Here is a 15,710-nt window from a genome sequence, read left to right as displayed (position 1 = left end):
CAGAAATGTGAATATCTGGTGTCATAAATATTCATCCAGTCAGATATTATGAAAGTGTTGGTCCCGCCTTCCTCGTCCATGAAGATTAAAAAAATAATAATAATGAGACTGGCTGTCGATACACATGTCGTTGCTGCTCTACGAATTGACGCAAATATAAACGAATCGAAAAGGAGCATGTTTTGACAGATTCCAACGTCAACAAATCGGTGCTGCAAACCAGTGAATGCGGAAGTGTCAGACGCGGAAGTAAAGCCAAATATAAAAGCACGAGCTTAAAGTTACTGGCTGCATCATGTACAAGAGGCTTTTGCGATAGATGCACGTATTGTAGACAGCCATTTGTAAATCCATACATTTGATCTCACAAATTAGTTGTGAAAGCCGTGTGCAAATATCATGTCGTCAACTGGAGAGACTTTACTACGGGCGGTGGAGACTCCGCTCTTCTGGATAGGCGCGTTGACTGCGGCCTATTTCTCAGTGTGCTCCGTATGTCGTTTGCTGTCAGGGCTCAGAGTTTGGGTGTTGGGGAATGGACGGGTGGTATCACCTGCTAAACTCGGAAAATGGGCAGGTGAGTAGTTAGCAAGCAATATTTATATAAAGACAAGGTTTGCATGACCTCACCATTTGCTTTATTGCCTGCTGTTTTTCTTTGAAGGTTTATTTAGTCGCTGATGAAAGAGAATTGCCATATGTTTCGAAAGCCGTATCTCAAGCGATGATTGACGCGTCTAAACGTTAAAACACAGTGTATGAATTGTAGTTCACATGAGCCATCAAGGCTAATGACTCAGGACTGTCTAGTGAGGTCAGGATGCTGCCTGGTGTTTGAGAGCTAGTAGTGAGATAAATCAATCACCCTCGACCCAGTATAATATGGTTCAGTTTATAGTGTGAATCAGACAATTTTCTCCTAGCAATCAGTAGGATATTGTCGCTAGTAGAATACATGTAGTGTTTCCCCTAGGATTCCTCTGCAGGGGTGGCAAAGTTAGCGAGGGGACCACAGTTTTAGAGGTCCTCTTGGTGTTAGAGACAACTGTGCTGTTTTTAAAGGGGATTTCCTTCAATTCTACACAATTTGCTATTGTTTATGTCTTATGTTTTCAGTGACTCAAACATAACTAAATCAATGGGAACACAATTCCAATCTCCCTGATTGTCTAGTTTTTATTTTGGTGATGGCTAGTTCTCAAAGATCTTATATATATATATATATATTTACTACATTCTTTATCTGTTTAAAAAAAAAAGTTTACACTGAAAAGTTTCACCTTCCTGAAAAATCTTTAAGTTTTACTGTAAATGTGGTGTTCACTGCTTAATGCATATAGGGGAAAGGCTGGCCAGCCCTATTGTCCTTTGGAACACACTGTGGCCTCTGCTTTGTCGACAACACATCAGTATTGCGTTGGCATGACACGAGTCTGCCTTTCCTCACAGAAGTGAGTGATAGGCTACATTAATGTTTACCCAACCTTATTGCTCGTGCAAGGCCATTCAGGGTTATGTTATCAGGGTTACATCAACAGGGTTACCACATCAGGATGACTACATAAGGGGTGGCAGGTAACCTAGTAGTGCTTAGAGCCAGTAACCGAAAGGTCCCTAGTTTGAATCCCTGAGCCGACAAGGTGAAAAATCTGTCAATGTGCCCTTGAGCAAGGCACCTAACCCTAATTGCTCTAGGGTTACCGTTGATTATGGTAGACCCTGGTTGTGACCCTACTCTGAGTGGGATTTGCAAAAAAAAAAACATTTCCAGTTCACATGTGTGTTAATACAGACTTGTACATGTGTGAAATAGGAGAAGTATAAGCACCCAGTGAAATTATTATTATTATTATTATTATTATTATTATTATTATTCACTGCTCAAAAAAATAAAGGGAACACTTAAACAACACAATGTAACTCCAAGTCAATCACACTTCTGTGAAATCAATCTGTCCACTTAGGAAGCAACACTGATTGACAATAAATTTCACATGCTGTTGTGCAAATGGAGTAGACAACAGGTGGAAATTATAGGCAATTAGCAAGACACCCCCAATAAAGGAGTGGTTCTGCAGGTGGTGACCACAGACCACTTCTCAGTTGCTATGCTTCCTGGTTGATGTTTTGGTCACTTTTGAATGCTGGTGGTGCTTTCACTCTAGTGGTAGCATGAGACGGAGTCTACAACCCACACAAGTAGTGCAGCTCATCCAGGATGGCACATCAATGCGAGCTGTGGCAAGAAGGTTTGCTGTGTCTGTCAGCATAGTGTCCAGAGCATGGAGGCGCTACCAGGAGACAGGCCAGTACATCAGGAGACGTGGAGGAGGCCGTAAGAGGGCAACAACCCAGCAGCAGGACCACTACCTCCGCCTTTGTGCAAGGAGGAGCAGGAGGAACACTGCCAGAGCCCTGCAAAATAACCTCCAGCAGGCCACAAATGTGCATGTGTCTGCTCAAACAGTCAGAAACAGACTCCATGAGGGTGGTATGAGGGCCCGATGTCCACAGGTGGGGGTTATGCTTACAGCCCAACACCGTGCAGGACGTTTGGCATTTGCCAGAGAACACCAAGATTGCCAAATTCGCCGCTGGAGCCCTGTGCTCTTCACAGATGAAAGCAGGTTCACACTGAGCACATGTGAGAGTCTGGAGACGCCGTGGAGAACGTTCTGCTGCCTGCAACATCCTCCAGCATGACCGGTTTGGCAGTGGGTCAGTCATGGTGTGGGGGGGCATTTCTTTGGGGGGCCGCACAGCCCTCCATGTGCTTGCCAGAGGTAGCCTGACTGCCATTAGGTACCGAGATGAGATCCTCAGACCCTTGTGAGACCATATGCTGGTGCGGTTGGCCCTGGGTTCCTCCTAATGCAAGACAATGCTAGACCCCATGTGGCTGGAGTGTGTCAGCAGTTCCTGCAAGAGGAAGGCATTGATGCTATGGACTGGCCCTCCCGTTCTCCAAACCTGAATCCAATTGACCATATCTGGGACATGTCTCGCGCCATCCACCAACGCCACGTTGCACCACAGACTGTCCAGGAGTTGGCGGATGCTTTAGTCCAGGTCTGGGAGGAGATCCCTCAGGAGACCATCCGCCACCTCATCAGGAGCATGCCCAGGCGTTGTAGGGAGGTCATACAGGCACGTGGAGGCCACACACACTACTGAGCCTCATTTTGACTTGTTTTAAGGACATTACATCAAAGTTGGATCAGCCTGTAGTGTGTTAATTTTGAGTGTGACTCCAAATCCAGACCCTCCATGGGTTGATAAATTTGATTTCCATTGATAATTTTTGTTTTGATTTTGTTGTCAGCACATTCAACTATGTAAAGAAAAAAGTATTTAATAAGAATATTTCATTCAGATCTAGGATGTTATTTTAGTGTTCCCTTTTATTTTTTTGAGCAGTGTATTTGAGTCCATGTTTGAAGTGTAAACACCAGGTTAGGGCTTTGACCATGTGACTGTAAAACACAGCTGTGCCGATCGCACCCAGAAGTGGACTGGTTCCAGGAAGTTTTTTATGTCATTGAAATCCCATTTTGAAATGAAAAATAAGCCCTGTAAATTAAAGCACATGTCAAAACGTCTGTTTGGCATGTGACACGGAGTACCAGGAATGGTATGTTAACACCAACCGGGTCTGGATTTCAGGCTAGCTGCCAAGGCCTGCTGAATATCGGTCTTGTCCTGCTCTGCTGATTTTTAAGTACAGGTTTGCTGAAGTTTGCAGCAAAGGGAAATTATAAATGTGGGGACATTTCAACCAATTTTGACATGTGTTGTATGTAGCTTATTTAGAAGCTGTGTGAATAGCTATTGTACAGCTTCCCCACTCGCTCACTGAAGCAGAGGTGATTGAGAGAATGGCCTGATTATGTAAGAAGACTAGAGCCATTCATAAATGTGGCGTATTCAGAATACAGAGTATTCTGTTTCAATTACACTTTACTGCTGGCAGTGTGTTGTGGAGCAGCATCACGTAACACAGGGTCCATATCTCTAGCCCCTCCTCCCATTCACAAAGGCCTATATTCACTATCTTTCTGTGCATTCACGCCTCTTACCCCTTCCTCATCCTGTTCTGAGCTTCCATCCCTCCTCCTCCCTGTCTCTTTCTGTCACGACACCTGCTCTGTCTCTACACCGTGGTTATTTAGCTTCTCGTACAGTTATATTGTCAAGTCCTTTATTGAAAGGCATTGGCTCATGAGTTATTTCTGGCGTGATTAACAGATTGTTGGACCCTGGTAGCATTAAGTGGACCACTCTCTGTCATTGGTTGAAGGAGGTCGTTCTCAGGTCATTGTTACGTTCCACACTGGTGTTCTTCTGTCTGCTTCAAGTTGGACAGGAAGGGGGATCTTTTAGAACAAAAATTAAACAAAAGTTTAAAACAAATCCTAGCCTGTATTACAATCGACTAAAAACAAATATGCTTTGGAAGCGTGATCTTTGCCAATTTACATTTGTAAGTCATTATTTAGATATAATTGCTGAAAGTTGGGATATTAATTCAATATTGCCCACTTCATCAGCTGCATATTTGCAAATGTGGACTGAGTCATGAGCTTTATACCATAACTGGGACATGATGTGGGAAAAAACACAGCAATCTGATATTTTGGGTCAAGGAATGCTGAGGTGTGAGAAACCGCTGGGAGCAGCAGCTCGTTGGTATTCTGTGCAGCAACTGTGCTAGACGAGGCTGCAGCCTTCTGCTATTTTAAACCTGCACTTCTTTTTTTAGCTCAGAATATTCAGCAGCAGAAGCACCGCTGTCTGGCCGAGAAGCACTAACATTTTTACAACCATTTTCATTTCGTGATCATTTTGAAGGCGTATGAGGATGTTGAAGGATGCCGTTCAAGCCCATCTAGGTTAGGTCCTATGAGTAGATTCTTCTACCATCTTCCCTGACCTAGCATATATTTATGATGGCATCTCTTCAAATGGACACTTTTTAATTTTGAGTAAATGGAAGGAACATGCCTTGTGCTCGAAACATTGAGTTTCATTCTTAAAACAGCTTAAAATAACCAGCGGACGCTTCCCCTGTCGCCCATACGGACCCCCCCCCCCCCCCCCCCCCCCTCTCTCTGTTCAATTGCTCTGTTCTATTTTTAGCTCTCTACCCTCCTTTCTGATCCCCCTCCCTCCATTCTGGTCCCTCCCCAGTGAAAGCCTGGCTGCTTCCCGTCTTCCTCTGCTTTAAGGCAACAGCAGTGGAGAGTTGGGTCTGGTGAAGGAGAGAGAGTTGGGTCTGGTGAAGGAGAGAGAGTTGGGTCTGGTGAAGGAGGGAGAGTTGGGTCTGGTGAAGGAGGGAGAGTTGGGTCTGGTGAAGGAGGGAGAGTTGGGTCTGGTGAAGGAGGGAGAGTTGGGTCTGGTGAAGGAGGGAGAGTTGGGTCTGGTGAAGGAGGGAGAGTTGGGTCTGGGGAGGGAGGGAGGGATGGGTGGAGAGTTGGGTCTGGGGAAGGAGGGCGGGAGGGATGGAGGAGGGAGGGATGGGTGGAAAACAGAGCTCACTGACAGCCAGTAAAGGCTAAATATAGCCTCTGCTGTCTCTGCAGTGCCAGGCTGCCTGACCCAGGGTGGCAGAGGAATGCCACGGAGCCTGTCCTCTCCCCATGTCCTGCTGTCCCCTTCCCCTCCGTCTCAGTACCTGCATCCCCATCGTCGTCTGGTCTTTACCACCAATATTCTCTCTTCCTTCTCGCTCACTTAAATGACAGAACCACAGGTAGCAGTGCAAGGACACAGAATGCATTGTTAATGTGATCGTTTTCATCTGGCATGTCATTTTCCGATACATCAGCGTTTAGGTATGTGTATAAATGTATTTAATCCAGGTCTGATGAGTTGACTCAGTACTGCTTGACTCACAGGCATGTTTGACCTATTGACTAGAATGGGATCAGTGTTCTCTTCCCTTAATGTAGTTTATTATTTCTGGGTCAGTTGTGAGCAGTGTCGGTGTGTTTTGTTTACCCTTGATTAATACACCCCTTCTCCTTGTTCGTCTTCCCCCTCAGTTGTGACAGGAGCCACGGATGGAATCGGGAAAGCCTATGCGGAGGAGGTAAGACTGATTCCCGGGGTTTCAGACATTTCAGGCCCCTTCACGGGAAAACCAAAGTGAGTGACTCATCAGAGAGAGAGAGGGGTTTAACCAGGAGGTCAGAGTAGTGACGGTGACACACACACACACACACAAAGGTTTGCCTTTTGCGAGCAAGCGCTGAGGGATTTATGCTGCATAGCCAGGGCAGAATTTATTTAAAAAATAGTCATTTTTTTTCAAGGGAGTTCCCATCAGTTGACAGTCATGATCAATGCCCTGCTTGATAACAGTTAGGGCTGTCCTTTTCATTGTTGATGATGGCTATTGTTGATTTAGGTCATGGATCTGGGTGCAGTGTGTGTGTGTAGTATTGTTGAATGTTAGACCCTCTTTAACGACCAGTCTTAAAGATGGTCTTAGTGTCCATGTTGAGTGTTGGTTTCTGTCGGTCTCCACAGCTGGCTCGGAGGGGATTTTCCATTGTGCTAATCAGCCGCACCCAGGAGAAACTGGATGATGTGGCCAAGTCCATCGGTGAGTAGTTACACCAGGGGGCATGTTCATTAGGCGTGGGGAAACCCTGGACTAGAGGAGAACGAGTCAGTCTCCAGTTGTCTTGTGTGACGGGGCCCTCTGCTGTTCACTATGGTGAATTGACATCTGAGCCCCCACATCTTTACAGATGAGTCCACTACAATCGCACTCACTAAAGCTCACTGTTGTTTCAGTACCTTTTTAATGTTACAGTAACTGCGTCTTACCTCCTAGAGAGCAAATATGGAGTTGAGACCAAGTCAATCGCTGCAGACTTCAGTGCGACGGACATATATCCCAAGATTGAAGCTGGACTTACCGGGCTAGAGGTTGGCGTTCTGGGTAAGTGAGCGAGGCAGTCCACGACCGTGACTGTTGTTTTTTTATGAATCATTCAGATGGTGTGGCCCTCTTTTAAAACGCTGCTGCCCCCCCTTTGGTTAGAAGTTGAAAATCAAGTGCAGAGAGGCATGTGTTGATCACTTCCTCCATTCCCTTAAATGATGTTGTATTTGAAAGACCTGACTGTGTTCTATATGGCTTTTATCCCTAGTAAATAATGTGGGAATGTCCTACTCCTATCCGGAATTCTTCCTCAACGTTCCCAACCTGGACAGTGTGAGTCTGAATGGCCTTGTGATTGTTCCCGTCCCATCTATTGTGTACCAAGATGACTTATCTCACACATTCTGTTCTATGAAAACATTACGCCTCAGAGATGAACCCAGAACTAAATCGTTGTTTTTTTTATTCTGCCCTTGCAGTTCATCGACACAATGGTGAACATCAACATCACGTCTGTTTGCCAGGTCAGTAATCATTATGGGACTGGAAGCCCAGTAATACACTAATGAACAGGTTGATTAATCAAGTCTATTTATTTGCCTTATCTGTCACGCACTACAATGAGCGCACACACACGCACACAAACACAGTCTGCCATATGAGGCAGAGGATTGGTTCCCAGCCCAAAGCAACAGCATGCTTTCTGCTCTAAAACCCACAATCCCTCTCTCTTTATACAGATGACCCGTATGGTGCTACCTGGGATGGTAGAGAGGTAAGTGGAGGGGGTGGAGGGATCTGGGGTTCTCAGGGAGGGACGGAGGTGGTGGCGGGATCTGGGGTTCTCAGGGAGGGACGGAGGTGGTGGCGGGATATGGGGTTCTCCGGGAGGGACGGAGGTGGTGGCGGGATATGGGGTTCTCCGGGAGGGACAGGGGGTGGCGGTATCTGTGGTTCTCCGGGAGGGACAGAGGGGGTGACGGGATCTGGGGTTCTCCGGGAGGGATGGCGGTGGTGGAGGGATCTGGGGTTCTCAGGGAGGGGTGGAGGGGGTGGAGGGATCTGGGGTTCTCAGGGAGGGGTGGAGGGGGTGACGGGATCTGGGGTTCTCAGGGAGGGGTGGAGGGGGTGACGGGATCTGGGGTTCTCAGGGAGGGGGTGACGGGATCTGGGGTTCTCAGGGAGGGGGTGACGGGATCTGGGGTTCTCAGGGAGGGGGTGACGGGATCTGGGGTTCTCAGGGAGGGGGTGACGGGATCTGGGGTTCTCAGGGAGGGGGTGACGGGATCTGGGGTTCTCAGGGAGGGGGTGACTGTATCTGGGGTTCTCAGGGAGGGGTGGAGGGATCTGGGGTTCTCGGTGGAGGTGGTGGAGGGATCTGGGGTTCTCGGGGGAGGGACAGAGGTGGTGGAGGGATCTGGGGTTCTCGGGGAAGGTTCTCAGGGAGGGACGTTGTCTCTGACCACTAAACATTAGGTTGCGTGTCACCCGTTTCAGGAAAAAGGGGGCCATCCTCAACATCTCTTCTGCCAGTGGGATGTACCCTTGTCCCCTCCTCACGGTCTACTCTGCCTCGAAGGCTTTTGTGGACTTCTTCTCCCGAGGGCTAGAGGCTGAGTACAAGAGCAAAGGGATCCTCATCCAGGTGAGACTGAAGACTGACCTGTTTTAACCAATCATTTGTATATCCACTAGATGGCTAATAGGGGGCGCTGTGTTGAAGCCACCGTGCCGCCATCTTGGCTCTCCCCCAACATTGTAAAATATGTGTTGGAAGCTATAGAAATGCATGTATTAATGTCTACATTTGTTTTGGCAATGTTTATTCTATTAGAGACGGCATAATGCATGTTTTTAAATTGAGAATTTCTTTGTTTATATAAACATTTTCCTTGTTGTATTGATGACTTCCTGTCCCCATGACAACAACAGAAAACACTTAAATGCATGTCATTTTGAAATGCTGTATAATTCCATCCATTCCTATGGAGGACTGCTCTACTGGGGAGAGCCAATATGGCCGACAGGTGGCTTCAAAGCCTATCGGTGGCCAATACATAGCATCAGCAATCCAGGGTTTATATACATTTGTTTCACCCCCCAGAAACCCCCACAATGTTATCCCTAACACGTCAGCCATACTGTCTCTCCCAGGGGACAGGCTTGGTCATATTTATCTGTCGGAGGAGTTTGTTTTCAAACCAGTGAGGGAACATCCATGTAAATTTGAGTAACAGTCGTTTCTCCTCCCCAGAGTGTCCTGCCATTCTTTGTGGCCACCAAGCTGAGTAAGATCCGGCGGGCCACTCTGGACAAGCCCAACCCTGACCGCTATGTGGCCGCGGAGCTCAACACGGTGGGGCTGCAGAGCCAGACCAACGGCTACCTGCCTCACGCAGTCATGGTAGGGACGGGCTAACCATACGATAGAATACTTCACTGTCCATTTCCATGGACATTTTTAGGGTTCAGGATGACTGTTTTTAATCACAAGGTTGAACAAGTAGCTACTTGTCAGGTTACACCAGATTCTACTTCATCAGTTTACGACGATTCGTCCCTGACAGTTAGCCACAAATGATCATTGCTTGAAGCTCTCATGCTTTTGCAAATGCAGAACTATTCAAGTGGCAAGTATCTTGATGCAAGTTAATAGTAATGAATGCAGAATTTAGACTGTAAATGCCCAACTAATTATGATATTAACAGGCATGGATTCCCAGACCAGATTAGTGATGTTTTGTTTCCTCAGGGCTGGCTGACCACCGTGCTGTGCCCTGCCAGGCTCCTGAACAGCTACATCATGGGGCTACACCTGGGGATGCGCTCACGCTACCTGAAGAAACAGAAACAGGGCTAGAGGTACGATCAGGGGAAAGGAGGGGCAGGTGGGGAGAGAAAGGGGACCAACACGAATCCACCTGCTCCGTTCTTCCATAACCCTCACAGACCAGGGTCAGGGCTGGCAGACTGCTAGTGTGTTGAATTTAGTCTACAGAGTTCTCTGGCTTGGCTAATCGGCTCTATGGAGGAACTTCCTGGAGTTGAAACATTGACCAGGCACTTAAACATAATGCACTAAGTTCAATTAAACTGTTGAAAAAATGTTCTTGTGGACAGGTATTAGGAGCTGCGCTTGTGAGCTACCACTTCAAAAAACAATACTAGTTGCAACTTTTATTCCTTCGAAATGTTTTATTGTTGGAGTCGTGTTGAACTCAGAATAAAACAAATATTGAAAGAAATGGCTTTGAGTCAATCTGAAACGCTCATTTGGCAAAGGGCAGGAAAATAGCTGTTCTCCCTGGATTGGTTTACAATGAAAAGGTTGTTGTGTACAAATCATGTATTAATGAACCTACAAAAGGGAGACTAAGGAGACCTAGTTAACAGAACTGTTCCTGTTTGCATACTGGATGGATTGATGTCCCGTTTTGAAGAAGGTTGTGTCTGCTAGCATGTCAGTATGGTAGGTAGTTAAAACACTAGGGAATGGGTTGAGTTAACCCGGTCTTGTTTGAACTGACTGACTGGTGTCCCTTCTGTATTGAAGACCAACAACTTACAAGCCATTCTCTGGTCATCAAGGCAGTGTCTCAACAACAACAACAACAAGAAGTAGATACAAGCTGTTAAACAGTTCAGGCCATTTTACTGTTGAACCAAATGTCTTGTCCAACTGTTTTGTTCTGGTTACTTTCTATCACGCAGTCAGTGGTCCGTTAACAGATGTTTCTTAACATGTTTCACACGCTGTCTGTTTTTTGAACTCTTAAGCATTATGTTGTACAGCATAATGCCACTGTTATCTTACTCTCTGAGCTCACCAAGGTGACACATTAATATTGTCTTCTGTTATTTGGTTGTGTTAATGAAAGCTTTGCATTTGATTGTTTTAGATGCATTTAAGTAACAAATTCCCACAATGTTAAAGACCTTGTAAGGTTTGGTCGAGAGCTCGTGTATATTCCCAGTCTGTCATGCTCGCCTCAATAAAACACTGTTCAACCATCTATCTGGCATGTTTCTGGTCTGTCATGCTCACATCAATAAAACACTGTTCAACCGTCTATCTGGCATGTTCCTGGTCTGTCATGCTCGCCTCAATAAAACACTGTTCAACCGTCTATCTGGCATGTTCCTGGTCTGTCATGCTCGCCTCAATAAAACACTGTTCAACCGTCTATCTGGCATGTTTCTGGTCTGTCATGCTCGCCTCAATAAAACACTGTTCAACCGTCTATCTGGCATGTTCCTGGTCTCATGCTCGCCTCAATAAAACACTGTTCAACCATCTATCTGGCATGTTCCTGGTCTGTCATGCTCACATCAAAACACTGTTCAACCGTCTATCTGGCATGTTCCTGGTCTGTCATGCTCGCCTCAATAAAACACTGTTCAACCATCTATCTGGCATGTTCCTGGTCTGTCATGCTCACATCAAAACACTGTTCAACCATCTATCTGGCATGTTTCTGGTCTGTCATGCTCGCCTCAACAAAACACTGTTCAACCGTCTATCTGGCATGTTCCTGGTCTGTCATGCTCGCCTCAACAAAACACTGTTCAACCGTCTATCTGGCATGTTCCTGGTCTGTCATGCTCGCCTCAATAAAACACTGTTCAACCATCTATCTGGCATGTTTCTGGTCTGTCATGCTCACATCAAAACACTGTTCAACCGTCTATCTGGCATGTTCCTGGTCTGTCATGCTCGCCTCAATAAAACACTGTTCAACCATCTATCTGGCATGTTCCTGGTCTGTCATGCTCACATCAAAACACTGTTCAACCATCTATCTGGCATGTTTCTGGTCTGTCATGCTCGCCTCAACAAAACACTGTTCAACCGTCTATCTGGCATGTTCCTGGTCTGTCATGCTCGCCTCAACAAAACACTGTTCAACCATCTATCTGGCATGTTCCTGGTCTGTCATGCTCGCCTCAATAAAACACTGTTCAACCGTCTATCTGGCATGTTCCTGGTCTGTCATGCTCGCCTCAACAAAACACTGTTCAACCATCTATCTGGCATGTTCCTGGTCTGTCATGCTCGCCTCAATAAAACACTGTTCAACCGTCTATCTGGCATGTTCCTGGTCTGTCATGCTCGCCTCAATAAAACACTGTTCAACCGTCTATCTGGCATGTTTCTGGTCTGTCATGCTCAACCCTGTATTCCCTCATGTGGTCTTGACATAAGAGATGATTGCTGATTTAATGCCCTACTTCTGTTCAATTTAAACGTGGTAGTTTTTGAATAGAACTTCCCCTCTCGTCCCAACAGTCTTCACATGGATGTTAATTTGATATGATGAGAGTTCACTGTGGATGTCATCTGATCTGAAACTTCCAGAAACTGGGCTTTCCTTATGGGCTGTAACTGAAGCACCATACAGAGACTGGGCTTTCCTTATGGGCTGTAACTGAAGCTCCATATAGCAGAGACTGGGCTTTCCTTATGGACGGTAACTGAAGCTCCATACAGCAGAGACTGGGCTTTCCTTATGGATGGTAACTGAAGCTCCATACAGCAGAGACTGGGCTTTCCTTATGGACGGTAACTGAGGCTCCATACAACAGAGACTGGGCTTTCCTTATGGATGGTAACTGAAGCTCCATACAGCAGAGACTGGGCTTTCCTTATGGACGGTAACTGAGGCTCCATACAACAGAGACTGGGCTTTCCTTATGGACGGTAACTGAGGCTCCATACAACAGAGACTGGGCTTTCCTTATGGACGGTAACTGAGGCTCCATACAACAGAGACTGGGCTTTCCTTATGGACGGTAACTGAAGCTCCATACAGCAGAGACTGGGCTTTCCTTATGGATGGTAACTGAAGCTCCATACAGCAGAGACTGGGCTTTCCTTATGGACGGTAACTGAGGCTCCATACAACAGAGACTGGGCTTTCCTTATGGATGGTAACTGAAGCTCCATACAGCAGAGACTGGGCTTTCCTTATGGACGGTAACTGAGGCTCCATACAACAGAGACTGGGCTTTCCTTATGGACGGTAACTGAGGCTCCATACAGCAGAGACTGGGCTTTCCTTATGGGCTGTAACTGAAGCTCCATACAGCAGAGACTGGGCTTTCCTTATGGATGGTAACTGAAGCTCCATACAGAGACTGGGCTTTCCTTATGGACGGTAACTGAGGCTCCATACAGCAGACTGGGCTTTTCTTATGGACGGTAACTGAAGCTCCATACAGCAGAGACTGGGCTTTCCTTATGGACGGTAACTGAAGCTACATACAGAGACTGGGCTTTCCTTATGGACGGTAACTGAGGCTCCATACAGCAGAGACTGGGCTTTCCTTATGGACGGTAACTGAGGCTCCATACAGCAGAGACTGGGCTTTCCTTATGGACGGTAACTGAAGCTCCATACAGCAGAGACTGGGCTTTCCTTATGGATGGTAACTGAGGCTCCATACAGCAGAGACTGGGCTTTGCTTATGGATGGTAACTGAGGCTCCATACAGCAGAGACTGGGCTTTCCTTATGGACGGTAACTGAGGCTCCATACAGCAGAGACTGGGCTTTCCTTATGGATGGTAACTGAGGCTCCATACAGCAGAGAATGGGCTTTCCTTATGGATGGTAACTGAGGCTCCAAACAACAGAGACTGGGCTTTCCTTATGGACGGTAACTGAGGCTCCATACAGCAGAGACTGGGCTTTCCTTATGGATGGTAACTGACGCTCCATACAGAGACTGGGCTTTCCTTATGGACGGTAACTGAAGCTCCATACAGCAGAGACTGGGCTTTCCTTATGGACGGTAACTGAAGCTCCATACAGCAGAGACTGGGCTTTCCTTATGGATGGTAACTGAAGCTCCATACAGCAGAGACTGGGCTTTCCTTATGGATGGTAACTGAGGCTCCATACAGCAGTCACAACAGTGTGACATATGGAATAATTATAGCGATGACAAGAATGACGTGTAGTTGCAATGTCATGACTGCAGCTTGAGACTCTGCGTGTCCATATGTGATTATGCTGTCTCTGTTGGAGACCTGGGAACTGTGTGCACGTGCGTGCGCACACACACACACGCCTAAGGCCATCTGGGTCATAACTGGGAAAGCAGCCCACACACATCAGACAGGCCTGTGTGTTGTGTGAGATGTACTTGTTTCTTGCATTCTTAATTACCAGTCTAGTTCATTCTCTTAATTAAAACATCTATATTTTATTTTCACATTCACCAGACAGGTGCAGTGTGGTGTTAAAGTGCCTTGCTCAAGGGCACATCGGGAAAAACAATCACCTTGTCAGCTTGTGTTTTTGAACCAGCAACATTTCATTTACGGGCTCAACTCTCTAACCACTAGACTACCTAAACTCTCTAACCACTACCTACAGGTTACTGGCCCAACTCTCTAACCACTAGACTACCTACAGGTTACTGGCCCAACTCTCTAACCACTAGACTACCTAAACTCTCTAACCACTACCTACAGGTTACTGGCCCAACTCTCTAACCACTAGACTACCTACAGGTTACTGGCCCAACTCTCTAACCACTAGACTACCTACTGGTTACTGGCTCAACTCTCTAACCACTAGACTACCTAAACACTCTAACCACTAGACTACCTACTGGCTCAACACTAACCACTAGACTACCTACTGGTTACTGGCTCAACTCTCTAACCACTAGACTACCTACTGGTTACTGGCCCAACTCTCTAACCACTAGACTACCTACTGGTTACTGGCTCAACTCTCTAACCACTAGACTACCTGCTGGTTACTGGCTCAACTCTCTAACCACTAGACTACCTGCTGGTTACTGGCCCAACTCTCTAACCACTAGACTACCTACTGGTTACTGGCTCAACTCTCTAACCACTAGACTACCTACTGGCCCAACTCTCTAACCACTAGACTACCTACTGGTTACTGGCCCAACTCTCTAACCACTAGACTACCTACTGGTTACTGGCTCAACTCTCTAACCACTAGACTACCTACTGGCTCAACTCTCTAACCACTAGACTACCTACTGGCCCAACTCTCTAACCACTAGACTACCTACTGGTTACTGGCTCAACTCTCTAACCACTAGACTACCTGCTGGTTACTGGCTCAACTCTCTAACCACTAGACTACCTACTGGCTCAACTCTCTAACCACTAGACTACCTGCTGGTTACTGGCTCAACTCTCTAACCACTAGACTACCTACTGGTTACTGGCTCAACACTCTAACCACTAGACTACCTACTGGTTACTGGCTCAACACTCTAACCACTAGACTACCTACTGGTTACTGGCCCAACTCTCTAACCACTAGACTACCTAAACACTCTAACCACTAGACTACCTACTGGTTACTGGCTCAACTCTCTAACCACTAGACTACCTACTGGTTACTGGCCCAACTCTCTAACCACTAGGTTACCTACTGGTTACTGGCCCAACTCTCTAACCACTAGACTACCTAAACACTCTAACCACTAGACTACCTACTGGTTACTGGCTCAACACTCTAACCACTAGACTACCTAAACACTCTAACCACTAGACTACCTAAACACTCTAACCACTAGACTACCTACTGGTTACTGGCTCAACACTCTAACCACTAGGCTACCTACTGGTTACTGGCCCAACTCTCTAACCACTAGACTACCTAAACACTCTAACCACCAGACTACCTACTGGTTACTGGCTCAACACTCTAACCACTAGGCTACCTACTGGTTACTGGCCCAACTCTCTAACCACTAGACTACCTAAACACTCTAACCACTAGACTACCTACTGGTTACTGGCTCAACACTCTAACCACTAGACTACCTAC

General features: G+C 46.6%; 1 protein-coding gene across 1 annotated transcript; it reads left to right on the top strand.

Moving 5' to 3' along the window:
- Nucleotides 1-202: 202 nt before the first annotated feature.
- On the top strand, nucleotides 203-10,902 carry LOC110506981 (very-long-chain 3-oxoacyl-CoA reductase-B). Its single transcript, XM_036981448.1, has 10 exons — nucleotides 203-577; nucleotides 6,042-6,088; nucleotides 6,529-6,604; nucleotides 6,839-6,946; nucleotides 7,158-7,222; nucleotides 7,369-7,413; nucleotides 7,630-7,664; nucleotides 8,387-8,534; nucleotides 9,144-9,293; nucleotides 9,642-10,902. Exons 1-10 carry the CDS (start codon nucleotides 400-402, stop codon nucleotides 9,747-9,749), a joined length of 960 nt encoding a protein of 319 aa, XP_036837343.1. The 5' UTR covers nucleotides 203-399; the 3' UTR covers nucleotides 9,750-10,902.
- The last annotated feature ends 4,808 nt before the right edge of the window (nucleotides 10,903-15,710 follow it).

The sequence above is a fragment of the Oncorhynchus mykiss genome, chromosome 6 (genome assembly GCF_013265735.2).
Source record: "Oncorhynchus mykiss isolate Arlee chromosome 6, USDA_OmykA_1.1, whole genome shotgun sequence".
NCBI lineage: Eukaryota > Metazoa > Chordata > Actinopteri > Salmoniformes > Salmonidae > Oncorhynchus > Oncorhynchus mykiss.
The sequence above is the reverse complement of the archived record's forward strand: the minus strand, read 5'-3'. Positions and strand labels throughout refer to the sequence as shown.

Coding starts and splice junctions, on each gene's coding strand:
- LOC110506981 (XM_036981448.1), top strand. CDS start 400: ATGTCGTCAACTGGAGAGACTTTACTACGGGCGGTGGAGACTCCGCTC. Junction 6,089..6,528: donor GGAAAGCCTATGCGGAGGAG/GTAAGACTGATT, acceptor CGGTCTCCACAG/CTGGCTCGGAGGGGATTTTC. Junction 7,414..7,629: donor ACATCACGTCTGTTTGCCAG/GTCAGTAATCAT, acceptor CTCTTTATACAG/ATGACCCGTATGGTGCTACC.